The sequence below is a fragment of the Pocillopora verrucosa genome, chromosome 1, assembly GCF_036669915.1.
Source record: "Pocillopora verrucosa isolate sample1 chromosome 1, ASM3666991v2, whole genome shotgun sequence".
NCBI lineage: Eukaryota > Metazoa > Cnidaria > Anthozoa > Scleractinia > Pocilloporidae > Pocillopora > Pocillopora verrucosa.
The window spans coordinates 2,588,114-2,615,142 of record NC_089312.1 but is presented as its reverse complement, the minus strand read 5'-3'; the positions used below and the strand labels follow the sequence as shown (position 1 = coordinate 2,615,142).

The 27,029-nt window shown below is 39.3% G+C and overlaps 3 protein-coding genes across 4 annotated transcripts in view; 1 reads left to right on the top strand and 2 right to left on the bottom strand.

Annotated features, from left to right (window-relative positions):
• The window catches only part of LOC131794111 (elongator complex protein 2), a 31,966-nt gene extending 13,530 nt beyond the window's left edge, over nucleotides 1–18,436 (top strand). The window contains exons 23-25 of one of the 2 annotated variants that reach the window (XM_066164946.1): nucleotides 2–115; nucleotides 335–474; nucleotides 17,131–18,436. In XM_066164946.1, coding sequence (XP_066021043.1) covers nucleotides 2–115; nucleotides 335–470 — 250 coding nt within the window. In that variant the 3' untranslated portion in view covers nucleotides 471–474; nucleotides 17,131–18,436. Of the gene's footprint in view, nucleotide 1; nucleotides 116–334; nucleotides 475–5,606; nucleotides 5,703–17,130 lie in introns of those variants that run through there. The other variant, XM_059111627.2, reaches the window with a different exon arrangement.
• Nucleotides 957–5,016, bottom strand: LOC131794113 (uncharacterized). Its single transcript, XM_059111630.2, has 4 exons — nucleotides 4,894–5,016; nucleotides 4,234–4,420; nucleotides 2,427–2,658; nucleotides 957–2,018 (listed from the first exon to the last, which is right to left on the bottom strand). The coding sequence occupies exons 1-4, from the start codon at nucleotides 4,903–4,905 to the stop codon at nucleotides 1,691–1,693; spliced, it is 759 nt and encodes a 252-aa protein (XP_058967613.1). The 5' UTR covers nucleotides 4,906–5,016; the 3' UTR covers nucleotides 957–1,690.
• LOC131794114 (uncharacterized) lies at nucleotides 5,686–26,488 on the bottom strand. Its single transcript, XM_059111631.2, has 22 exons — nucleotides 26,330–26,488; nucleotides 25,930–26,027; nucleotides 23,924–23,998; nucleotides 23,398–23,485; nucleotides 23,182–23,279; nucleotides 22,291–22,390; nucleotides 21,775–21,898; nucleotides 21,255–21,325; nucleotides 20,426–20,853; nucleotides 19,875–19,919; nucleotides 19,489–19,568; nucleotides 18,731–18,829; nucleotides 18,527–18,641; nucleotides 17,159–17,263; nucleotides 16,169–16,220; nucleotides 13,514–13,641; nucleotides 10,199–11,453; nucleotides 9,716–9,784; nucleotides 9,031–9,227; nucleotides 8,164–8,224; nucleotides 7,502–7,586; nucleotides 5,686–7,166 (listed from the first exon to the last, which is right to left on the bottom strand). Exons 1-22 carry the CDS (start codon nucleotides 26,364–26,366, stop codon nucleotides 6,779–6,781), a joined length of 3,798 nt encoding a protein of 1,265 aa, XP_058967614.2. The 5' UTR covers nucleotides 26,367–26,488; the 3' UTR covers nucleotides 5,686–6,778.
• Nucleotides 26,489–27,029: the final 541 nt, after the last annotated feature.

Sequence of the window (27,029 nt, the reverse complement as noted above, 5' to 3'; positions counted from 1 at the left end):
GGTACACTATTGCTGTTGGTTCTGAATCAGGCCGTATATTTCTATATTCCTGGAGTTTGAATGGAGCCAGCCGTGCAAGTGGCCAGTGGAGTCTTCTTCACACTTTGGACCAATCGTATCCTTTACAACTTTTTGGATATTATTACGCTGTGTTTAGAAGCATACGAGAGGATTCCTCTGACCTCCTTTAGAGAACAAACTGTTACTCGCATATACAAAGTTTTTAGTCATTTAAACGTTGCTATTAGTGAAAATAATTCTATCGTGTTGATTTGTGGCAATTGATTCGTTGCTTATATTTTTTTTCCTTACATCTTGCAACTTTAATGCACAGGATTTGTCACGTGCTGACTGTTCGAAGGTTGCGATGGAGACGAACTAAAGATTATAATAATAGTGCGACTTTACAGCTGGCGAGCTGTAGTTTGGATCATAGTGTGAGAATATTCAACATAGCAGTCGCTACGTGACAAGGTGTGTGATAGTCACGCAATACCCTAAAATAAAACTGAAATGCAAGCCGTCACGCCACACTCTGGCTTTAGAAAAAAATGAGAAAAGGACATGTAGTGGCTGTTCTTGTGTGGTTTAAAGGTTTCATACAGAGCTGCAATTCCCGTCTCTCAATATTGTTAAACAATGTTTGATACCGTCTTCGCATCAATGCGCAACATTCTTCCAACCTCTGTAAACGAATGAAGCTGTGTGAGATTTATCACTTGATTTCATAAGTTGGTGGATAGTGGAACGCCACACTTGAAAGTTCTGCCTTGTATTTTAGACCGCAAACGTCACTACCAAACATCATCAACAAGCGAGAAAACCCTCTCTTGTGGGAGGCAATGCAAGCCCTTCCCCCAAATGGGCGGAATAACATTGAAGTTTTGTTGTCAAAACATTGAAGTTTGATAGCCCAACAGAAAATGTGTTATCGCGTGGGTGGAAGGGTCGATGCAATCGACGAAAGGATGAGAAAAATCGTGTTGTAAATTTTACGATGGGTTATCTATCGACTATTGTGGATCTTACGAAGGACAGTTATCCCATATCACGAGGACTTTAAATTTTATCCAAAAAATACAAAAAAGTAAACGAATGAATTGATTATCGAAAGAAATTAAAATGTACATTTGTAAGTTCTTTCAACGCAAGAATTCAAGTTGATTTTGACTCTATTTTGTAGTTACTATTACAATAATACAAAAATCATCGCCCTTCAGCAAGAGAACACCCCAGTGACCTGGTCTTGCATCTCATCGGGCGAGAAATTGGCATGAGTTTTCTGGATCATTCAACAGGAGAATACGCTGGTGATGAGTTCTTGCATTGATTGGGTGAGAAAATGGCGTGAGTTTTCTGGTCTAATCACAGAGCGTTGCAAATACAATCCCGGATGGCTTTCGACAACCAATGGTAAATTGAGTTGAGATTCAAACACAACGCTTTAAGTTGAACGCCGGTCGCCGTTATCTTCTTCGTCTGGTACACGTTACTTAACAGTACACCATACAATCCACTCCGAGCGAGAAGGAATTGGGACAAGACACGGTGTGTCTACTCGATTCAGTCCTCCCTCGCCATTCCTAGAAGTTTATCATTGTAATGTCTCCTTGTTCCAAATCTGGTCAACCAGATTTTAATACGTGTAAAGAAAAACATGCGCGTATAAATTCGGCATTTTGCAATCGCGTTAGATAGAAAAGTTTGCCATAAGCAGCGGACAGTCCAGGAACGGATAGTCATAATCGTAGTACAGCGTAAGTTGGCGTGGTTCGTCTGGTGGCAAAGTTCCTAGAAATCCGAAATCTTTAAGTTTCTTGCTACTCTCCATTTCCTGTTTTTCTCCATTTTCGTTTGACTGAAATATTCTGATATTTAAAGTGCACGGTCCCAGTTCGCGCTTGACGATCAGCGTTATGCCATAAATAGAAATGTTGGAAGGGACCTGAGCACTAATATATCCCGGAATTGAGGTGACATCTTGCAAGGAAACACTGTGCAAATCCAGCGCAACGTACCTACAAACAAGGAAACAGAAAACATTATCTAAACCCATACTAAACTGTTTCGTTACCCCGGAGCGCTTTTCTATTGGTTGTCTCCGAATCGAAACCAATTTGCAAGTCGTCTCCTCTAACACACACAGGCAGCAGTTGACAGTTTTCCCTCGACACAGATGCTCTCGAATAAGAGCGTGACCAGTTCTCTCGATACTGAGTGACAACTTTGGGAGAGAGAGGATTGGGAAAAGACAGGGTGTGTCTTCTCAATTTAGTCCCCTCTCGCCATTCCTTGAAGTTTATCCTCGAAGTGTCGTAGCATTTCGGGTTTGTTTTTGGCTTTAAGCCTCTATAGAACAAAATCTCGCATGCAATTCAATCTAGGCCTCTTTCACGCGCCTAATTAACGCCAACACGAACTCTTACCCAGTAACGTCCTCGACCACAGGTTCCCATAATCCCACGTTGCACTTGGGGCATGACTGTAACTGAGCCGTCGGTTCTTCGTATTCTTCTAGTTCAGCGGCCTTCTCGATCGGCGCGCTCGCTTTAATCCGCCGTCGCATCTTCTTGAACTCGCGATAATCGATCTCTTTGTCGCCGTCTGAGTCCAAGGACGTGGCCATAATATAGATTTCTACTTGAGTGGCAGGAGCACCTAAAAAGGATAAAAAGAAAAAAGGAAAGTAATAGTACTCATAAAAATTGCAGCGTGGAAGAAGGAAACTAATCTGGGCGTGGGCTAATGTATTCTTAGCCCGCGCGCATGCATAGGCCCTTACTATTAGTGCATCAGCACGAGCGTTTCTTCGCTGGCGGGAAAGTATGAAGCGTTAAGCAATTCTAGCAGGTAAGAGGTCTTCAAGGGGTGTAGCATTGTTAGGTTTGACCTGATTTTGCTCAGCAACTTTTGAGCAACTTTTGGCGTTTGGAGCAACTTTTTGCGGTTTAAGCAACCTCGAGCAATTTTTTGCCTTTCTGAGCAATTTTTGGCAACTTTTAGGTTTAGAGCACACTTCAAGCACGATGAAGTTGACGATTTTATAAAAACTTTGATTTATGCCGATTACTTGAATGTTTCGCAGGCCTATTTTGTAATATTAGAACGGATAAATTATCCAGAATTTAAGAAGCAACTTTGGAAATTTAGGTCGCAACTTTTTGGACTTATGGCATTTTTTTAGCAACTTTTTGGCATCCCAGTTAGGAACTTCCCAGTATTTTACAAACAGAATCTGGACAGGACTAAGCGCGGATAATGATTTATTATTAGTGTCAGACCCCGAGAAACCAGTGTCCGACTCGTCTCAAACCTCTCCGAGGTCGGAGAAAGGCGCGTCTTGCAGCGCTAACAATGGAAAGCTACTGGGAGGCTAATATATCCAAATTCCTCGAAAGTTCTTTTTCGTGTAGGGCGAAACGGAAGTTTGTTTTCTCATAAGGCGATATGCTGTCTGGAATTTTCATTTAAGAAATTGCATTTTTGCATTCTCTTTCGAAGTCATTTTCATAGACAAATTTAGTCTCCTCCCTTCCCGCAATTATTGCATGTGTATTCAGTGATCATGTGACCGAGCGAGAAGTCTGACATACCTTAGGGGCTGGACAAGGACCTCCCCTCCCCTCCCACCCCGTCCCTATATTATTTTTTTTCGTCTTGCAACAATAGTAAACTCGTCCTTCAAAATGGCGAGTAGAAATTTAATCTGCTTAACACTAGATTGTACCGTCAATCTATACCAGTCTCAGTCGGGCGAATTAGACACCAGTTATTTCATTTGCCTTTACAGTGTTCGATCAGCTTAGTGCTTTTTCAGCCATGGAAATATGATTTTCAATTGGAAAAAAAAAAATTAAAACATCTCGGTTGCAAAATTGTCGTGCTCTACCGTATTGCCTAAGCTCTGACAAGACATTTTTACATTTTATGTTGATCTTATTTTTACGTCATCTACTGATAGACGATCGCAATCTAGATCAGTAAGACATACCGCGCTCAAAGATAATTTTTTTTGTACGATTTTGAGGAAAAATCTACTTTACACTTTACATTTAAGACTGTATTAATTTTACTTGATTCAGTTTTTCTTTAAATTAATGAACGCTTAAACCGTAATTCAGATCATTTCAAGTAAGCGAATTCACCGAGCATTTGTTTACATTAGACTACTGATTTGTAATTACCTTTAAAAAAAAAAGAAAGCAAGAAAAAAGGTGGTAATAACAAGCTCACCTAGATCTTTCATACCAGCCGCAAACTCGTCGTATGAAATTGTGCCGCTGTTGTCTGAGTCAAACCTTCGAAACAGATCAAGTATTCGACTGTAGTTTTGATCCATCCAGTGTATCATTCGCTCTTGAAAGTCGTGAAAAATCCTTTTGGATGAAACCACTCTGCCAACTTCTGATTGGGCGATTTTCTGTTTAAAAAGCCGGGAACAATTTTCGAGCGATTAGCTAAATAACGAATTTGTTATGTTTGATTTTTCGTTCAAATGATAACAAGCCGAGAACTTGCAGCTCTGATGAAGTGTGAGTTGCTTTCAAAATTAGTTTCGGTCTCTCTTAATTGCTTTCAAGATCTTTCTCGACAATGTCATTTAGATTGCATTCACAGCTCACGGAGATAAGGTATCGTTTGTTATTAGAGCAAACCTTGGTAACAATCTCACTTGATAAACATGTTCTTTCGTATTCCTAACGCGACAGGCATATAAACGGTTTATTCTTTTGAAGCAATCCTGAGCATTTGTTGCAATTTACTCTCGACGCCTGTCGCGGAACCAGGCGTAGTGCGAGATAAAAATAGATTAAATAAGTTTCAAACCTCTCAATATATCTGAGTTTGTGATAGGGAAAGAAATAAAATATTTAGGGTGAAACAGGAAATTACCTTTTCCGCCATCGCCCAATTTAAGCTGCTCGAGCACTTTAAATCAACAAAACGCGTTAATGAAGTCGTCGTAAGGTGTTTTGTTGCTTATAACGGTATCAATTAATCCCATCGAATTTAAATCGTAGCGCTGCAAGAGAAAGGGTGTTAATTATTAAGAATTTCCTCCTGGTGTTTCTATATTTTGCTGATCAAAAGATAATATTTTCAGCTGCTAATGAGGTTGACCTCCTTCGCTGTTATCAGCTAGTCGTGTGAGTATTGAAAACAATGAAGTATTTAGGAAACACCTGTCTTCATGGAGAATTTTGTTCTGCCATTAGCAAAATCTCAATCGCTCATCAAACACGATCTCAGTAAAGGTTGTTTCTGTACAAGGAACGATGTCTCAAATACTTGGTTTATTGTCTCGAATTTAGCTGTCGGTTTTAGAAACGTATTCTTCTTGCTTTTTAAAAATGATCCACTCCTTCGTGGAATGATTACAGAAGGTTTGATTTAACTTGGAATTAAATGATGGAGGGGGGGAAATGGGAGGATGGGGGGGGGGATGGGAGGGAGAGTGTTGTTGCTTTGGCGATCATTTGATATACTGAGTACCGCCGGTAAGTTGCGAGGGTAATTATTGCTTCTTTAAAATTGCAGCAATCTGTCGAAATTCGAAATTTGGCGATTAATTTCCTTTCTTTTTCTTTCATTATGTACTTTTCTAGGTTCTATTTGGCGTTGGGCAAGAATGCAAGAAACACGTGTGCGATACGGGTTTTATTTATAATTTCATTAAAAAACATCTACGTTCGTCATTTTATTTATTTCGTAGCCCAAACAAACTAAATGAACCTTACTCTTCATTCCTCTTTTAGATAAATCTCCTATTTTTTCTCCAGAAATTAAAAAACATCAACAATTTACCAGGACTACAGAAAGATGCAACTACTTACACGACACAAATTTTGTGTTCAATACATCAATACGGAAAGTATTTCACGACAAATCTTTGACATGACCTTACCTACCGACATCCAAAACTACTAAAAAAGAAAAGAGTGAAAGAAAATGAAAGTCAACCAGTTTTAAACTGAAAGACACGATTATGAAAGTGAAAACAATATGAAAATTGTCTAAGTTGAGACTAATGCGCTACAATCGTTGGAGTACCCAAATATTACAAATTATGCATGACCTGGCTTTTTATAACTACAATTAAGCAAAGCTAGTGTTTGTCCAGTTTCTAAATATTCCTTTAATGTACGTTTCGATTTTGACAATATTTAAAACAAGATTTTAAACAAGTTTATCAACTGCTATAAAAATAACGACTTCACATTTGGTTAACGTAACAAAATAACAGAACATGCACGTTACTACATTAATTTTGATTATTAACTCATAACTTGGACGTACTATAAAAATCAAGACCTACAAAAACTGAAAACCTAACCCTAAGCAATATACTTATTATGACTTAAATAAAATTATCAAAGCTCTAAACATTTATTAGCAAAACAAATACTATTTGCCACATTATTCTGAAAAAAATGTTTTTGACAGAACAAATAAACCATGATCTACGCCATCTGAATAGATAACCTGTGAAACTTCCTCTCATAATAGAAGAACTCTTCATTAACTAAATTTTTTTTTTTAATATAAATACCTTCCAAGATCATTACACTGCTTTCTTTTTTAAAGCGCGTAATGATTCACTTAAGTTACTAAAACGAAAGAACATTTCATTTTCACTAAACGGGCAATATTTGATCAAACTTTAAAGTGCTCCTCAATAAATCAGACACTCAAATAATTTATCTGAGCCCCTTGTCAAATTAACTAAGTAAACATTATGCCGACCAAACACAAACAAAACCTCTAAATTTAAATAATATTATATCTCTTTCATCACCAGTTTGGTTGTCTCTGGTCTGGACCGATTCGCTTTTTCAGATTTCTTTCGGATGGATAATCTGGGGGGACTTAAACACGAGAAAAGTCTCGTCTTTTTCTTTTTCTTTCCTTTTGTTTCTCTCAAATCGTCATCTTCGCTGTAAGACATAACGCCCTCATATCTTGATTCCAAGGCCACTTCTTCGCGGTTCTCATCAATGATCGCAGGCTCGCCCTCACTGGAGGCGCCGTCTGGGTCACGTGATTGTGGTGGTATGCTATCTTGAAAAGTCCGATGCGCGTTTGAATCAGGAAAGTCGTTCCATGCCTCCAGATTAGGATTGACTTGCAGAACTTCGTCTTTAGGCGGCGAATTTATCGCCAGCGCTCTGAAAGAAGAAAAGTATCTTAGACCTCAGACTTCTTTGTCAGTTAAACCGCCATGTTATTGCTGACAAGTTTGCCTTAAGTATAGCGTCTATCGTGAACAGTTTTCTCTCCAAGTTTTTCCCTTCTTTGACAAGTCTCCTTTATCAAAGACTGGTACTTCCCAAGTTTTACAATTGGCAAAGAGAGGTAAGGAATATTTCTCCATTAACACTTTCAAGAAAAACTTTGTTAGGAAAAGTCGCTAAGATCATTGATACGGCTTTCTCTGTAAGAAAAGGTGAAGGTTTCGAATTTATGTTTTTACTTTTTTTAAGGGCACACGCCATCAACTCACCGGTTTGAGAGTTCCTGGAGACTTGTTTGACATTCTTTATTACTGAGTTGTATCTTGGCGGGCAGATCTGTTCCAACGCTTACATCTACCACAATCAGTGGAAAAAAAAATGATTAACAGGGAGCAAGGCAGTGACTTATAGGCAATTTTTCCTTGAGTGTCTAAAGTGATCCTAAATTGCTTTGATTTTGTTTCACGTCGCTCTGTGATTGGCCCAAAATACTCTCACCATCCACTTAAACAATCAGTTCAATACTGAGCCCAATTACTTGCCAACGCATTTTCCCACGCTTCAAGTTTGCTCATAGTTTGTTCATAGTTCTCATTCAACTTGTGATATTCCCTTTTTTTCTCATTTTTGGTTTTGCCTACCTACCTCAGACTGACTAGCTGAGAGGCCGAAGCTTTCCAGGGGTCGGTAGGGTAAACAACATGGGATATTGGTCCATAAACCTTACCTTACCTTCCCCCTCCCCCTCCCCCACCCCCACTCAGGCTTCTCTGATAGTTTGACTTTTTACAATCTCGGATGGAGAGACCCACTGTAAGAGTGAAATAGTGACCCAGCTAAGAATCGAACCCAGACCTCCAAAGTTTAGCGCGCTAACCATTACAACTCCGCATAACCCACAAGCAAGAACGTTCTCAAGTAGCATTTTTACCTTTTCGTATCCGTCTCAATGATCGATTGGGTCCTGGGCTTGTTTGTGTTTTTTTATTAGCCTAAAGAAAGAAACAAAATTGGACTTAACGATTTATGACTTTAAAGAAAACGTAAGCAAGCGTAATTGTTTCCAAAGCGCCGACAGACGGATTCCTGCAACACGTCCTTTAGTTTGCAAAAAATAGATTAGATAATTCTCAACCCTTTAATTTGTAAGAATGACCAGCATCTAATTTCTCTTTACTATATCACCCCTGATTCAAGCATTAATGTCACAAGATTAAAGGAAATGATTAGCAACTTAAGAAGCTCTTGATTGTTTGACAAATTCTCCTTGTCATCACCTCAGTAAATATATAGATGAAAGTATGGAGAATGTGCATACTGATGTTAGGGTGTATAGGGTTTAAGTATAGCCACAGTCGTAAATGTTTCAAATAAGGAAATAAGGGACCAGTTCTTATTCATCGCTCTGGGAGGGGAGGGGGGTACCGTAAGACTCTGGGGGGGGTCACATGGTTTTCAAGGGAAGAAGAGAGGGATCAGTCATCACGAGGGGGGGGAAGAAGAGTGATGCCGCTGGACTTTGGGGGATCACATGGTTTTCAAGGGGAGACAGAGGGGGAAATCAGTCATCACGGGGGGGGCCTAGGACTTTGGAGGAATCACTTGGTTTTCAAGGGGGGCAGAGGGGGATCAGTCACAACTAACAGAGATTAAAGGAAAGATTTAAGAAAACTGACTACCAGTGAGAGGGATCATTAGAACACTACAGAGCCTCGTGGGGAGAGTACGTAATTGTATTAGGACACAACCGACCACTCTCTCTCCCCTCCCCAAGTTCCAAAAATACACCGAAACATACCTTTGACGGCACATGAATAACTGTTGGTAACTCCGTCGTGGTCGAGTTGTGGCTCTTTCCCGTATTACGTCTGTTTTGTAAAACAAGAAGGCAGCTCATGACTGTCTTGCTTACAAGTAACAGGTTCACTGCTTCTTCTAGCACGGGTGGTGAGAGGTCAAGTTCGTCTTCTTCCTCCTCGACAGGACTGCGTTGACCTTCAGTATTGAACAGAACCATACACGATCAATACCATGGGAGCGCAAGGGGGAGAGAGTGGGGAAGGTTCATGCTTATTGTTAACTTGTAGAGAGCCTAAAGAATAATTTTTCATCTTTCTTCACATTGAGTTGTTCCCCATACAAAACGAATGTGTCTGAATCTCTTTAGTCGAAACCCTGCGATATTTGAATCGCTGCAGCTTCCATTTCGTACGGAAACACTTGTAAACCATCATGAATAACAATACACCTACAACTACAGAGTTTTTGTCTAGAGGAAGGGGGAGAGGAAAGAGCCTTTTTTGAGGGGAGTGGGGCTTGGAGGAGCAATTGCGGTAGCCCTTTAATAAACTCAGATGTACAGTAACGTGAATGCCAGCTAGTGAATTTCCCCCTTGTATTAAATAGATTCAATTTAGTATTGTCGAAGGGTAAGGTAAACTGCACTAAAGTTTAAATATAATACAAATTAAATGAAAACTTACCAGCGCATATTCTATAGAGAAGTTTTTCCTTGACACCTTCAAATAAACGTCTCATGACACGGGACAGCTCTGAGATCAACAAAGTACGTATTTAGTAGTTCATCCCTTACCTGATAATTCAAAAACCCATCAGCCTGATTATAAGGCTCTTTCCCCTTCCCCTTCATTAATAGCCTATATGCAGTCAATTTTCTGAGCCCCCCCCCCCCTCTTTATACTCTTACGACTGATTCCTTTCGACTGAAAGCCATGTGATCCCCCAAAATCCTCCCCCACCCCCTAACCCCCCCCCCCCCACCTTTCCCGGCGATAACAAATGAATGGTTTTCAAGGATATCAGTTCCTCTCTTTTGCGTTGAATGACAGTCTGTGCTCTCCGAGCCATTGGTTTTTATACATTATGACTTCATGGAACAGTTATCATAGAAAAATTAAAACTGAGTTCTGTCCTCTAGTGTCTGTGTGAAAATTCTAGGTATTTACCTCCTTCTCGCAAGAAAGGCACTTCCACACGGAAAACTTCGGAGAAAAAGTTCACCGTCTCCGCGTCCAACTCCGTCTTTAGCCGGCACAAGTCGTTCTCCAGATGGTCCACTCTTTTCTTGACTGTTTGGATCTCGTCTGGCTCGGCCAGATCAAAATCTTCATCTTCCCCTTCAGCCAGCGGTACGTATGCACTCACGTTGAGCCGATTGACAGGATTACTAAGGGCTCGAGTGCGTCCTGCGATGTCGATTGGCCGACTCCGTATACCCGCCCCAGGGGAGTGGTCTGAGTCGCTATGCTGACTACTGCAGCCACTGTCGAAAGGTCGACGCCGACAACGCGGGCTCAGCGGCTCTTCTAGAAAGGACTCCATACTGGAGCTCGATGTTCCGTCTTGTCCTCTCGGCCCGTCGCAATCTGTCGACATGAAGCTTTTGTTCGAATCGGAATGAAGTTCGGACAACGAGCCCTTTGAAGGTATGATCGGAACTGACTCAGTCTTTTGTGATGCTCGGGAAAGTTTCGGCGAAGGCGGAAACTGTAACAGGTACAACTCTCGTAAGGAATCGGTGCTCGTCAACGAAAACCGACTAGCGCCTCCCTGCCTGCCTCTCAAGTTATTCAATAAAAGTCCTCCTTTTTCCAAAACGCTCGAGCTCACGGAGTGAATGACCTCTTCCTCGTACTCCGCACAACCGCTATCGCGTGACTTCGGGTCGTCGGCGTTGCAGGCGTGGGAGAGATCTTGCATTTGGTACAGCAACTGAAGTGACATAATCTCTGCGAGCAACACATTATACAGTGTTTCCGTTTGGTTTGTTCCCGGCGGCATGCGAGGAAAATCCGGCTCGTCGAACATGGCTATCGTCTGTGTATATCTCTCGTGACTGGGAGATTTCACCAAACGCTCCTCAAGCTCTCTGCTTCGCTGTTTCTCCTCCTGAAGAGACTTTTCCAGTCCCTCGCGTTCGAGCTCTTTTAACAATTTGGTGCGTTTTTTCTCGTCCTCCAACGCTCTTTCGTATTCTTGTTTTGTTTGCTGTTCTATTGTCCAAGATCGTCTTCGCTCCTCATCCAGAGCTCTTTGCAGTCGTTGTTTTTCTCGCTCTTCGTTGCTTTTGATTTTCTGTCTTTCAATGAGCACAGCCGCCTCTAGTGAGGCGTGGTGCATTCCTTCGAGGACGCGCCGCTGGCTTCTTTCATCGAAGAGCGTCTTAGCAAGGTTCTCCTTCTCTTTACGTAGATTTTCAATCTACAAAAAATGGCGAAATAATGTCAGATTAGAAGTTAAAAAGTTTCCTCCCTGGCAAAAGCTTTAATTCTGAGCACGACCCAACTGGTTCTTTAACCCGTCACTACCGCTTACATCTGTTCCTATTTCCATAACAAAAAAAAAAGAAAACCACTGGCAGTTAAATCCATTATCCCATAAAAACCAGTCCATTCCAAAATTTATTAATGTTTGATCGGCTTCCCTGGTTATTGTTCGGCACCCTTTTCTGATGATCGTAATGATCGATTCAACAGTGATAATGTAAGGAAAAAAGAAGATGCCTGTCACACTTGGCGGTCGTAAAGGATTAGGAGGGTAGGTCGCATCCTTTCAAATAACAAAGGACGTACCTAACATAATTACAAGCTGATTTTCTATTTTACAATTCAAGTTCCTTTTGCTTTCACCCTGTGTCCATCTTTTTTTTTTTTAACTTTCATCCGGCATATGTAATTTTTTCCCTTCGTGTAAATCTACCTTGCAAAAGACCTACCAAATAATCTTTAATAATAACTAGACTGTTTTACGCTGTAACATTTTTTGAAAATGGCCAATATCGAGAGAATCGCTTAAAATTTTGAAGAGACGACGCCAACTGAATATAAGAAGTTTACAGTTAAGTGCCATGGATATATGTAAATTTGAGATCGAGATAAAATATTTTTAAAAATCTGCACACATATGTACAGTGATGAAATTAAGTTGTTTTGAATCCTAATTTCAGTTTACCTTTATGCAAAACATGGAAATACTTAAACTCGCTGAAAAATGGCGTAAAAAACAATTTAGAATATAGGGAAAAAACATGATTTTAATGCGATTTTCTCTCGCATTCAGTCTTAAATAAAACGTGATAAATTAAATTAGAAAAAAGCATAAACGGTACTCTCACAATACGATATTGTCTCAGATCAGGTTTTCTGAAAAGATTTTACAGAATCTACTAATTTTTTTTGGTGTGTTTTTTAAACAAGATTACAAGTAGATTGGCACAGAAAAAAATTATGCAAACAAGAAAAAAACCGATTCATGGTTTTTATGTGTCTTCGATAATTTTGCGGGATTAAGAAATCGCTACTAAATGTATTATTTTTATAACCCGTTTTGTTAAATTGTCTCGTAAACTGAAGGCTTGGTAGAAACTTAGTAGAGATCTGCACTGAAAGACTTAACGTTGCCTACAGTGTACAATAAAAGCAGAATATGTCCATAAAGTTTATTTTTTAATTTTCATTTCAATCTTTTGACCCTTTAACAATAAACTTTGTCCGTGTTATGATGTCAACAAATCTGCTGCCAATGCAGAAAGTTTTTCTTCACAGCACGTACCGACCGAATATTTTCTAAGAACCATCGGGAAATTTTCAAGTCATTCAGAAGCCAAAAAAAACTTATTTTCCGACACAATGATTCCTATCTACTCACAAATTCTAAATAAATACTAATTTCAGCTCAAAGCAAAAGTGAAAAAAAAAATCAATAAAGAATACAGGAAACAGCAGGGGATTCATTTGATACCGTGAAACAGAAAATTATTTTTCTCAAAGAAATCGCTCAGCTGAAATAGTGAAAATATCAAATTGCTTTCTGTTTTTTTCACCATGCCATGTAATTCAAGATGAGTTTAGTACCACTGAAAGGTGGCGGCATTGAAGCTGTCACAGCCGGCCGCAAGAAAGTTTGCTGAATGACAATCATTTTCTGCAGACCTGATAAACAAGTATAATTTCAGGCCATTCCGCGAACGACACAATTTGAAACCCTCACAGTTTACTTTGCGTGGTATATTTCAGCGAGAATGGTATGTTTCAGCGAGAATAAAAATTAATCCCTCAACCGTCATTCCACGATCAATGCTTCGAATTCCGTAATCCTTTTTTGAAATACGTTTTCTTCAATTGAATTTTTTCTATTTTATCAATAATAGACAATTTTTGTTTCCTTGTAAAAAAAAAACTTTCCAGAATTGATGCTGAACGATTTCCCACTTAAGTAACTCACTTTTTCCTTTCAACTCTTAAACTGTCGAAAAACCTTACCTCGATCCTGAAGCGATCTCTCTCAGTCTCCAAAAGAGTTTGTACCTCGGTCAATTTCAACTCTGCATCACTTTTGATAGCATTGCTTTGCTTCTCGAAGTTATCCTTTTGCACTTTAATCTCCAATTCTGCAACAAGAATAAAAAATGTTAACGATCACAAAGAGATACTGGACAAAGTACTGACGCCACTGTAAGTCACAAATGAACAAATGTAGTTGGTTTCATTAAATATTCAAGGCGATCTCGCCATAGAATTTTTTATCCGTACCTCCATTTCGCGGAGATTTTCGGAACAATTTTTCAATCAAATTCATCTTCCTGTTTGTTGACTTGGTGCGATTAATTTTAGACCACGCAAAAGTTGTCTTTCTCGTCTGATCGAGCACCGATAAATCTCAAGATGGTTTTACTTTCGGTAAATTCACAGCTAGTCCACCGTAAATACTACAATATGTCAAATTGATTCCCCTACAAATACGATTCACGTCTCTCTGAACAGGTCACCACATCAATTGTACAGCTCGCAAATATTTTCAAACACCAGAGTTGGCGTGCTTCAGGTGTAGTGTAGAATATTTGACAGCGAAATTTTTCCAAACATGGCGAGGATCTACGACGATTTGCATCGTTTTGGCGACAACACTCCGTACTCTATTTTTATTGGTTCGTAGAAATTCATATCAATTTTCCTCACTTAACCGCAAAGACGAATATTGCTCAGAAATGACCTCATTGTTTATACCAAAAAGATAGCCACTTACGCGACCACCTGCTTCATGAAAACGTAAACAACATGGCCACCAATGGCGGCAAGGTGTTAAAAATACGCTCCAATCAAAATTTCAAGTCATACCACCCAGGTGACTTACATGCTGAGCGGAAGACAAAGACGGCTGCAAATAACTGGCGATGTAGGGAATGCAATGATACGTATTTCACTTTTTGCCGCCACTCTAAAAGAAAATTTGAATCCAAATTATATTTGGAGAAACCCCTGAACTGTGGTTTTAATTGGCTTGAATTGGAAAAGGATAGAATTTAGGTAATGTGCCCTTTTGTTTGCACACACGAAGCGAGCATTTTTAGACCTTCAATTACGGAAAAAACGAAAACAAACAGCTTCTGATCATCTAATATCGAACGCAAGGAAACCGATTTTGATATTTCCACACGAGCGATAAAAACCGACAAATGATAAAATCTCGTAATGTTTTGATCTACATGGAGTGGTGACCGACAACAACACCGCAATCGCAGCGAATTCAAATATCGAAAAAACCGCCAGAAAATTTTTCAGTTGAAGCTACATACATTCAGGCTCACCAAGGTATAAAGCTACACTGAACTTCCATTTTCGAACTCTTCAAAGGATTGTGCACGTTGATGTCAACTAGGAAAGTAATTTCATTGATTCGAGCCCTCTGCTTGGCGCTGAGCGCAAAATCATGATAACAGGTACACCAAGCGAATCATGGAGAATTAAATCTCGGTGACCGAAGAACATCGCTATCGCAACGGTGAACACACCTGGCGATTTACGTTGATTACCGAGATCGGCTAGTAAAATCCCCTCGAGCGACGCTCACTTTATATCTAGATAAATGCGCCAATTGCGATTCTTGTTGCATTATGTTATTGCATTTTAATTTGCCGTCGTCTCAACCTCGTGTCTGTGAAGTTTAACTGGCTTTGATAAATTTTGTTTTATATATCAACCCTCCACCATTTTCAAACCATCCCGAGAAAGAAGTGCACTCTTTGATATGGAAAGATCTAATTTCACAGTAACAAGAGTTGTCGGGATATTTATTGAGTGTAAAGAAGGTTAGACGGGAAATTAAAACGAAGATAAGAAATAACTTCTCCAATATTTTTTTTGTTACACCAAAGGCGGCCTAATATCTCAATGAGATGTTTATAAACCTGCTATTAGTAGATGAAGCGCCCTACCGTAAATTCATGAATGTTAACAATATATCACTTTAAGCGTATCAAGTCGCATCTTTCACAGCAAAAAAACGAATTTCGTAGAAATATTTGTTGAAAATGCATGCAGCATGCTTTCTCTGATTGAGAACTTAGCTGCCGCAAGTAACTATTTGACAATTATATTATCATATCAAAACCAGAAACACAATTTACAGACCTCTTAAAGTTATGAGCCACGCTGCCGAGCAATATAATCTATTACTAATTTTCGCGATGCGTTTACATTGTGCATCTTTCATTTGTGGGCGCATTGTGGTACACTGATGAGAATTTACCTACTTCTGGTGAAAAAAGAATACTGTGTTTTAGTTCATTTGGTAAAAACGAGTACAAGGAAATTACACAGACGTTCCAAAAAGTGAAAAAGATTTTGGTGATATTCGTCAATGCTCGTAATCGAGAGTTCACGATTTGCTTCGGTGAGGCCGACATTTCAAAACTTCCACGTAGATAGCCACTTTCAAATTTACATACAGGGTTCGGTATCGTCTACACAAATTTTTCACTGACGGGGTTTTAAATTCTACTATTTCATAGCAGTGACCGGCAAATCTTCAGTCATGGAAAAACAACCTTGGTTGGTAACAAATACACTAACGAATTCGAGACAGAGGATAGCGCAAAAGACGATTTCAGACATGGTAGCAAATAATATATGTCTTACCTTGACACTCGATTCTCTTTCTCAAATCTTCCGAAAGCTTTCTGTAATCAATCTATCAAAGAAACATAAAATTTATGGCTTTGTCATATCCTGTTCGACAATTTCACAAAGGGTTCTTAATATAAAATTCGTCTTAGGAGAGCTAGTGACGAAGATGTCCTCGCATGAGCGTAAAACCGCAAAGACGTTAGTTATAGAACAACAGAATTTGACAGACTGTTTGTGGTATACCTAAAATTAATGACTACTTACTTCCGATCGAGTCTGTATTTAAATTGAAATTAAATCAAGAACTGAAGGGCAAGTTTTTGGCGTAAATTATACTTGCAAATCAAAAAGTTACGAACCGCGTTTCCTTGCGAAAAGATAGAACTAGCACATTGACTGCGAGGTTGAGTTTGGTTAAAATTCCGAAGAGAGTATTTCGCTAAAACACGAAGCTAAGCGAAATTCTTATATCACATTTTGAACAAGTCAAATAACCCTTCTTTAACAAATTCGTCACGAAAGACACAAGACATCAATTAATGATTTACTTTTTGCATTTTTGTATTTAAAAATACGAAAAAACAGACCGTTTACAGATGGCCACCACAATTTGTAAATAAACGTCGCCTCGTGCAAATGGCGTGCGAGCATGAAAGGGGAATCGATCCCAAACTCACGGTTGCAGCAAAATGGCATGCTTGGCAACGTTTTTAGATAAAAAGAATTCGCTGTAAGGAAGGAATATCTCATGCTGTGATTCTATTGTGCCGAGAGTTCTGGTGCCTTATTTGCAAAATAGAAGCACATGGTGAACTATTGGAAAAAAAATGAGTTACACTATTTTGCATCCCTAAAGAGAAACAGAAATACCCTCTTAAGGACGAAGGAAATTTTATGATTTGCTGTATTTATTTTTCCTTCATTATTGTCCAGTTTTCGCTTATGACGTCTTGCCTTTCTTTATATTTCTTCAGGCAACAGACATGATGTGGTTCCTCTCACCTCAATGTTTACATATGCTGTTGTGGTAATCTTGAGCGCCCGCTGACCAAAGTCAAGTGTGCATCGAGTCTCGTTGACGTCTCTTAGAGACGGCGAGATACACATCTGTAACAAAGAAAAGAGAACTTTTTACATGTCTGTAACAAGCGGAACAAATACTTAGTTGATTATTGGCTAGAAATCGAGGAAAGTAGATGGTTTGTGGATCATCGTGAACAATTCTGGAAAGCAAACGCTTCGAGTGTCCGGTCGCCTGAACAGAAATCTGAAAAGCCTAAAACAAAGGCCTCAAGAATGCGCTTACTATAGATCGCAAAATCTCAGATTTTTAAAATTTACGACGTTTCATCTACTACTATCCAGTGTCTAGTCAATAATCAACCAGGTTTCATTTTTAGTTTCACTTACCCGCCGACCAAAGGTTCGCCAAAGAGACTAACAACTTAGCCAAAAATACAAACCAGCTTTGAACCTTGGCGTTCCAAATTAACCTCTTCCAAACTCCCGCGAGACTTTTAAGAGAGCTTAAGCTCCACCCCAAGAACAAAAAGATCTTCTCTTGACTAATGAATCATTGTTTTGCACTGGATATCTCGAAAATTTAAATTTTAATTGACTTTAGATAAGCGGCTTGAAAACAATTAACCCTTTAACTCCCATGAGTGACCAAGAGAGAATTTCTCCTTACAATATCAATACAATATCAACTACATACGTGATGAGAATGAAGAAAAATATCAATTTAGGGATAATTAGTTGATCCAATACAAAATTCTCTGAACAAACATAGGAATTGTACGGTTGTCAGTAAGGAGAATTACAAAATTGGATCTGGGATTTAAAGGATTAAACTCAGACAGGTTCACTACTCTAAGCTAAAAAGAAAACAGCTGCTGCTAAGGAAAATAAGTTTCTTCTCAAGGGTGGGAATAATGACAGAACTCGAGTCTTTGATCATGCCCATACTCTTCTCGAGCTGATTGGATTGACAAACAGTCAGTCATGCTTGACGGGCATGTAGCGAGCTCTGTTTGCAATCCTCAATCAAATAATGTCTGTAGTAAGTAAAATTCTCTATTATCCATTTCACTGTAGGTGTGCGCCCAAAAATGCACCAACAAAATCAGGAATTTCGGTGAGATTGTCGCCACCCAGCTAACTAGAAATTAGTATGACGCACTTTAAGCAAATGTAAAGGGCAAAAGGCTTTCTGAACAATGGGCTGTTATGTACAGAAAGCAAAGGGTTTAATTAAATTTAGGAACAAAATAATTAACAGACGTTTTCTCTCAATCTTTCCACATATCTTATGGTATTAATTTTTTCATAGTCGGTATGATTTCTGGGATTTTTATTTAAGAACCTTACCACAAAACTTGTTTTACAATTCCCACCAAGGCTGTCTTGTAACAGTCGAGTCAGCGAGGAGTTTCTATAGGGTATATGTGTTCTTTTCCCTTCTGACAGGGCGTGAATTGTGTTGCTAGATAAAAAAAAAGATCAGGAAATGAAAACTGGGATAAGCTCCGAGCAAGATGGGTCACTTGGCGAGCACAAGCTAAAGCAACTCACCCTAATTCTAAAAGGGACAAGTTCACGTGCTGTAGCTCAGCGAGTCTCTCTCCTTCCACACCAGCTTTTTTAACTCTTTCACTTCCTGCGAGGTCGCATCTAAAAGACATCAAAGCAATTTTAACCGCGTCAAGTAGTGTATATAAAACAACTTCGCTGATTCCTTTTAGCTGAAGCAAGCAGTACGTTGTTGTTTTCCGCTATTGCATTTGGTCCGGCAAAACGGTTTTCTATTCCATTTAAAACGTTTTTGAGATCCAGGCTCAACTTTGCTTAAGAGGAACTCTCATGTATAAAGGGGATAATTTACTAGAAAAATTGTGGTTCTGCGTCGGTTGGGGGTGTTTCAAGACAATTTGATTTTATTAACTGAGTTGATAACATAACTTGGCCACCGTAAAGAGTTTCTTATGCTGATGTTTTGAACGTTACAGCCCTTCACCTATTCGCTCTGACGAAGGGCTTATTCTAGAAACGTCACCTTACAAGAAACTCTTAAATTACGATGCCCAATTCACCATATCAACTCAGCTGCTAGAACCAAATTATCTTGTGCAACATCAGCTTGGTATATCATATCATATCGTATCATATCATATAAAGCTCAAGTAAAGCTGTTGCTCGCTGTTGCTGTTGGTGAGCCTTTTCTCAGCAAGAATGTTCCTACAGCAAAGTCACGAATCTCTCAAAGGTTATATTTTCCAACTGTAAAAAACAAACAGTTGTGCGGTCCTCAAATGCTGGTAGCATGTTCTTACATATTAATTCTTCCTGCGATCAGCACATCATCGCGTATCCTGATTCCTTCCAAAAATGATTCATCGTCGTCGTCATCTTCCTGAATTCAAATAACAGTCATGGTTTTTTGGAAGGCTTTCACTTTGTCATGTTCTTGATCAAGACGCTTTCACAGACTCTCGCAGTGACTTTCTCTACACATGAGCATACATGGTTACGAGAGAAATTTCCGTGATACTTGACAAATTGATAAGGGGGAGGGAGGAAGGCTATCTTGTTGGACTTTCATCTAATACGACTACGAATACTCCTCGTTACTTCATGTATTAGGAACAAGATTTGCTCCAGTGGGGATGGGTTACTTGGCTTGGCTTGTGAGAATGACTGAACAGCTGATAATACTCACCTCTCCTAAGCTATATTCTGGAATATCAGGACTGCTAGGAGTGCTCTGAAAGAAGAAACATCGATTAGTCTTTATCGACTAAAGAAGGAGGAAACAAGGAGCAAATATGTGAGTCAGGCTTAGAAACCATTCATTATCTATCATGGGGTCAGACTTTTTTTTAGGGATCACATGGTTTTCAGGGGGAACGGAGGTTGGATCAGTCGTCGCTGGTAGAGTATGAAGGGGCAACTGTAGGAAATTGACTACCAATGAGGGGGTAACACTAGAACACCTCAGAGTCTTACGGGCTGAGATCAGGTAACCCCCTTCCGGTGATATAATAATAATGACCGGTTCCATGGGAGTTTGGCTGAGGGGTCTAGATTGTGGAACCCCTACGTGGTATCGCTCGTACAAAAAAAAAAACAGTTTGCAAAACGATATATATCTGAAGAGACTATGAAAGGCACACAAACTAATAAATAAGCAAGCAGTAAAACTAATCAAAAGGAAAAGCGTCATTTCTCTCGTGTTCCAAGAAAATCGTGTTGAATAGAAATCAGCCTTACCGGCCAACCTTCACTTTCAGTACTGCTTTCCAGTTCAGATTCCATAGAACGTTGCAGATCACTCCCTTGGGAAGCACTCGACGAGAATGGCAAAGACCCCCCTAAGCCCGTCAAACTACTAGTCATGTCCCCTATAGACCAGCGGTTCGGCTGATCAGGCGTGACCGTCATTTCTGGAAGTGACGACAAATGAAAGCTGTGTCTGTAATCGTTATTGCGCGACAGACTACGTTTGGAGGCTGGAGTAGAGGTTCTGTGCGGGATGAAGCTCTGTTGCTTTGCAGACGTTTTCTTTAAAGGTGCGCTGAAGTCACGAGGTTTGGTTTCTTCGCGAAGTCGGTCTAAGCTGCCGGTGGATCGTACACCCTTCCGTGACGGGGGTCTCATGGCGGAGGAAGGAGACAGGAGGCTACTCTCGCTGGAAAAACCTGGTAACGAGAACACATAAATGTCAGTTAAGGGTTGCTCCATTATTTTTCTTGAAGTGTAAGTTCGAATTCTGTGTGGAGAATCATAGAGGGAATTTATATGTACAAGCAGTACTCACCAAAAATACCTAATCATAGCCTAAGTGTCACCAACTTGGGCAAGTCCCGATTGGTTTATTACTTTCAGGATGGAAGTTTCCCGTGGCTTAAAGTTTTTTTCTGTGCAATGAACTTACTCATCACGAACAAGAGTGTTCGCACAACTGAACATATATCTAGGAGGGCAGCAGATTTTTCGTCAACGTTGGAAGGATTTTCTAGGAGAAGGTTAATGTTTTATGGTGAAGCGGGTTTGGAGACAAAATCGAGCCTATTTCCTGAGAAATTTCCCGCTAACTCACCTTCTGCTCCTGCTTTGTTGCCGTCTTTAGCGCGCGTTCTTTCCACAGTTATCTGACAAACTGAGTGAGATCTACAGTGAAACGAAAACAAAATTATAGGATGAGTGATGACTTCTTATAAAGTTAACCTTGTAAGGAAGAGTTAGAACTGCAATTCACTATGAACAATCACGTGCACGTGCAATAGTGGTGCACTCAGCGTCTTCAATTCCATCAAGCCACCAATTTTACGTGACTCCTAACGTAACATAATGTACCCTCAATTTGCAAGCTGCACAATTTTGCGCGACGCATAATATACGACCTTTTTCCCCTTTTGGCGGCTTGAAGGCCGGGGGTAATTCTAAGTAGCATGTATGTTTACGCAGTGAGTAATTTTAGCATATTCAGTGTGAGTACTGTAAGTTTTCGCAGCAGGAAATTGCCCGTGCTCACGTAAGGCGTAATTTTTCGTTGCGTAGCGCACTCATGATTTCAGCGACACGGATTAGTCTGGGACTGAATTATTGGCAAAACTAACCTACTTGAGACGCGGTTCATTCGCGTTTCAGCAAAGATGAGCTTCTTTCTCCCCTGCTTCAGCAAGGAGAGAACTTCAGCAGTATCCCTAACGACATACTCCGACAGATTATCTACATACACACCTGAAAAACATGGGATTGATTTTAAACACAACACTGGCTTTACAAATGATTATATGACTAAAAGCCTAAAGCGGCCAAGCATTCACAACAGCCAGGCAACTTTGAACAAAACATGGATCAACATGCTCTATTCAGGGAGACTGGGACGTAAAGAGTCACTCACTCTTTCCCGATCGCTTCTGGCTGCCTCCTGAGCACCGAAGGTTCGGCCTGAACCGTGTAGAGGAGTTCAAAAAGACTCAGCTGAGGTATTGAGCTGATCAGAATTAACCTTATCTATGAGAACTCATTTCTGAGGCCAATTTCGTCGAGGTCAACCAACGTCCTCAGCGGAGTGAAAAGAAGGTACGCGTTTTACATGTAACTTGCTCCTGTTTAAAATAAATCTTTACCTCTTGTCGGATCTTCTCTGAGCACTAGCTCAAGTTTGGAATTAGCGTTCAACAGATCGTAAATCTTCTCTTGATAGATCTGAAGGTAAGACATGCAGACCTACAAAGGAACAGTTCAAAATCGCAACAATAACTGTCAAACAAGCTTCAGGTTAAAACCCACACTGTACGTAAGAGAAGCTAAAAGCACTGTTTTCCCCCTCCCCTCCCAAGTTATGTCACCCACTAGTGTTTGCATACAAAGTGCAAAAGTTTTCCCGAACCACTTGTAGACGGAGACTTCAAGAGGGGAATAAGATACCTTACTGAAGTCTGAAAATAACTGAAGGGCAATTTAAAGCGGCATAAAGAGGCCGAGCCGCATGAATAACTGCCTAAATTATTGACGTTTGCTATGTGCAATGTAAGATTAAATTTCTCCATTTCCAAACATCATCTCTCACTCCTACATCTTAAGTAAAGTGAGCTAAGTCATTTCAAGCATAAAGCAATTTCTTGGGATGCCACATAAAAAACTCGGAATATTCTGACCTAAGCCCTTCCATTTACTCTCACTAAAGTCTGTACTCGAAGCCAAGTTGACCATGCATGCAGCAGGAGCTTATCCAGGTTTCCACAGCATGAAGTGACTCAGAGTGTGCTACTCCCCCCTGGATGGGATGCAAGTCCATTCCAAGGTTAAGATCCAGCATTTCATCAGGCTTCCCTAATAATTTTCCAGAACCCATTTAATCTCCAGGGTAGAGCGAGGCATTGTTGAGTGTTTTTCCCAAGAACACAACAGTCTTAGGGCAACAAAAAATTGGGCCACCATATCTCCCACCTTTCCTCTACCTAAGAGTACTCAAATTGTTACTTATCTGCATTACAAATTTATCAGCTATCACTTACCTTGTAGTCATGATGCTTGTCTGAATGGATCCTCTTAAATAACTTTTCTACCACAAGTGCACAGATGCCATCTTTTGACATCAGGGTGTGGGTCTTCCCTACAATTAAAGTAAGCTCTTAGATATGGATTTTAAAAGATAGCTCCATGAGCTCATAAAGTTGGCAGGACATTCCAGAGTTAGGTCCCATGTAATTACTGGAAAATGTTCCACTGACCTGTTCCAGTCTGGCCATATGCCATGAGAGTTCCATTGAAACCTGAAAACACAGCATCAAGCAGTGGTCTGCCGACTGTGTTGTAGACCTGCAAATGCCCATAGAAGTTGCAATTATTAATTGAAGAATATTCACTGTACATGTAAGGCTAGGTCAAAAATGAAAGGTTTGAATATGTGACTCTGTATAAGACCTTGACTTCAAATCTACTTATTGTGTGCTAGCAGGCACTCCAGTTGATGATGGGGCCTAGAGGAAAGGGGGGAGAAGAAAAGGGATAAGGAAAAAGGGGTGAGTAGGAAGGCAGGAATGATAAGCTACTTCCATTCCCACCAGTCTCCCCTCCCCCCTCCTGCCACTTTGCTCTTGCACCAGTCCCTTCCTAACCCTACCAAAGGGTGCCTGATCACAGGGTAGTTGGGGGGGGGGGGAGCGTGCTGCCCCATCTAAGGTGTTTCACAAAGGCATTTGAATGTAGGTTATATGATTCACGGTATAAAATAACAATTTAATATGCCCAGCTCACCTCTCTGTTGGTTGTCTGGCCAGGAAAGATGCGATCAAATCTGTATCTTCTCTCTCTTGCATCATTCAGTGAAACCTGCAAAGAATAATTCCTCCACTCAAGATGATATAGGAAATGTTTTCTGTCACAGATTAAAACTAGAAAATAATTGATAGTCATTAATTTTAAAAAAGTTAAGGAAGATGTGATTAATCATTAGCAACACAATTTGACTTAAAGATCATGACAAGTTCAGTGACTTGATCGCTGAAAATAACAATTTTTTCACCTGAGAATGCTGTTGTATGGCCATGAAGCTCAAAGGTTGAATCATTACATATGTGCATATTACCCTCAAATCACATAATGGCTCCAGCATCATTCATTTCCAATTTGAAAATGGTCATGCAAGACTAATACATTTATTATAGCTGGTTACATGTGTGCCCACATCTTATGACTTCTTTTTCCCACACTAAATATTCAGCTTTCACATTCAAATTTAAGCTTTGTGACTTTGTAACATACAAAACAAACAAAAAAACTGATGCCAGCTGTCTGCCTATGAAGAAGATTCTAGTGAGTTTTTTGTTTCAAGGGCTCTCTTTGAAAAAGTCATGCAATATAATTATAGTGAGGCAACACAATGAATTGATCCACATGGCTTCTCTCATTTATGGGGGGTAAAATTAAACAGCATTCAGCTTAATCATATATGACAAACACCTAAGTTTTTTCAATAGTTTGTTATTGACCCACTGTTTTGTGGTCTGGCTCTCATCACAGGTAAACATTCAAATGTTTGTAATAAACTCCAAACAGAGCATGAATGTTTTGAATTAAATTCACCCATTATACATCAGAAACCTTCTATTTGCAAAATGTGTTTGGGATCAGCTGTTGAGAACCACAAATTTTCTTATTTGAACAGAGAAATAATTAACAATAACTCCTTAAAAAGGAAGCTAATGATAGTAATTTTTGATTGATTTGTTTCTTAATATAATTTTATAAATTTTAATCAGAAATCTAAATTTTTTTTTTGTGAATATGTTGGTCAATTTCTTATAAATACCCACACATATCTACAGATAAATGACTACTTTTATTTTTTGATTATCCCTGCCAAGAAAACAAAGAATATCTAAAAGTTATATTAAAAGTTTGTCAATTGCATTCTGTGGTTTTAAGATATACAAAAAACACTTCATATTTTTAATTCTTTGGGTTTCTGAGGAGATATTTTTTACTCATCACAAAACATGAATGAGGATTTTAATAAATATGCATTCATGCTGAAACTCCACATATCTGGTAAAGCCTATCTTCCATTATAAGGGAGTTCTTAAGTTTATTGCTCTTAATACATTGATAAATAAAAATAACATGTGATATAATAAGAAAGCTCGGACTTCATAAAAACGGTATGCTTTGATGGCCGTTTAGGATATGCTGTTGTTAAGTAATATTTGAGATTTAATTGTTATCTCCAAGATAAGATCTTTTAATGGAATTTTGAATGACTTTATGTAGTAATTATTCACATACACTCAAATATAATAAGGTTTTGATTAAACTCAGAAATAGTTGAGAGATACAAACAAGTTAAACTTGAAAGTCGCCTTAGTAATATCACTATCACTATATCGTATCGAGTACTTTTCTCGAGTTTTCTTAATAGGTTCTTGTAACCGATATTGTAACACAACCTCACACGGAAAAACAGAATTGCTCTTCTTGTTTAAGCAAGAGTAAAAAGGAGTTGAATCAAAACATAGAACTACGTTCAGGTCATTATCATTTCGAAAATGAATTTTCTAGAACAAATATTCAGGCCTCTCGGAAGTGCACTGATAAATATCGTACATCAAATATCAAATGTTACAGACGTCATTAAAATCTGCAAGGAAATGCAATATTGAATTTGAACGGAGAAGAAAGTAATTTAACAAGCGTAGAGAGCAAATGAGTCATGACCACAAAATTCATTTACACTCTAGGAAAATTTAACAGTACTTTATACTCACCTCAAAGTTATCGGATTCAACACCTGGATCTTCTCGTCGCCTTGCTTCCTCAGCTGTTCTGGGTCGCACTCGAACGTAGACACGAATCCTATCAGATTCTATAGTAAAAAGCGAACATAACAGTTTTAAAAGTGGTCACACAAAGAAAATGTCGACTGATGCAGGCGCGTCAACGTCCGGGTGGTCGACAGTAGCGAGGTCTTATTTTCGAATTATTTACTGTGCGGAAATGTCCATCGGTTAAAAGCCGCCGTAATACGACAGGAAACATTTCTTTAACGTGACAATCCAAACTCCAAAGTTAAGCCCAGAAAGAATGCACTAAATTGCCAAACAAATGAACATTATATATCACACAATGGCACTGTATAGCGTTTCAACAAGTTTCTCTCAAACTCACCGCCTTCTCTTGTTCGCAAAGACTTCTTATCTTTCATCTTCGCTTGGATAAATAAAAACTGCACCAACCATTGCCACAGCAGAAGTCCATAGGGATTAGATTATAATTAGAACCACTCCAACAAAAAGATCTCTTGTCCATCAATTTTCGCGTCGAAAGTGTTCCGCGCGGCATGTAATCTTTGCTAATTTTAGCCACTTACACAAAAGATCGCTAAATTACCACACGTGACAGAATTAAATCACAATTGAACCAGAGAACCTTCAAATTTATTCCAATATTTTAATTCATCTAGAGACAAATGTCAAGATCCTCTTAAGATTTGGCCCTGAGCGTAAGCACAGTCTCTCCAATAAGTCACATATTTGCAATGTTAATGTAATAAACTCTACAAAAGAAACACAAGACCAAACTAAACAAAAATAAAGAGGTAAGCAAACAAACCGCCTTTTGTAACAAAGCTTCAAAGGTAGTAGTGCTATTCGTCTATAATACAAGCTCTTGTTTTTTTAAAATCTGCCAAGCTATACAAGCTATATCGAATGCTCTCGGTCTGAGAAGACAAAGAAAAAAAAAAAAAAACGAAATGAATGGTGCCATAAAGGCGAAGCTGACAAGTATTTTGGCATAGAGAATAAAAGCTCTTTAATTGTGAGAGAAATCTGGAGTTTCCAGAAAACTCCCGCGCACGTGCATTAAA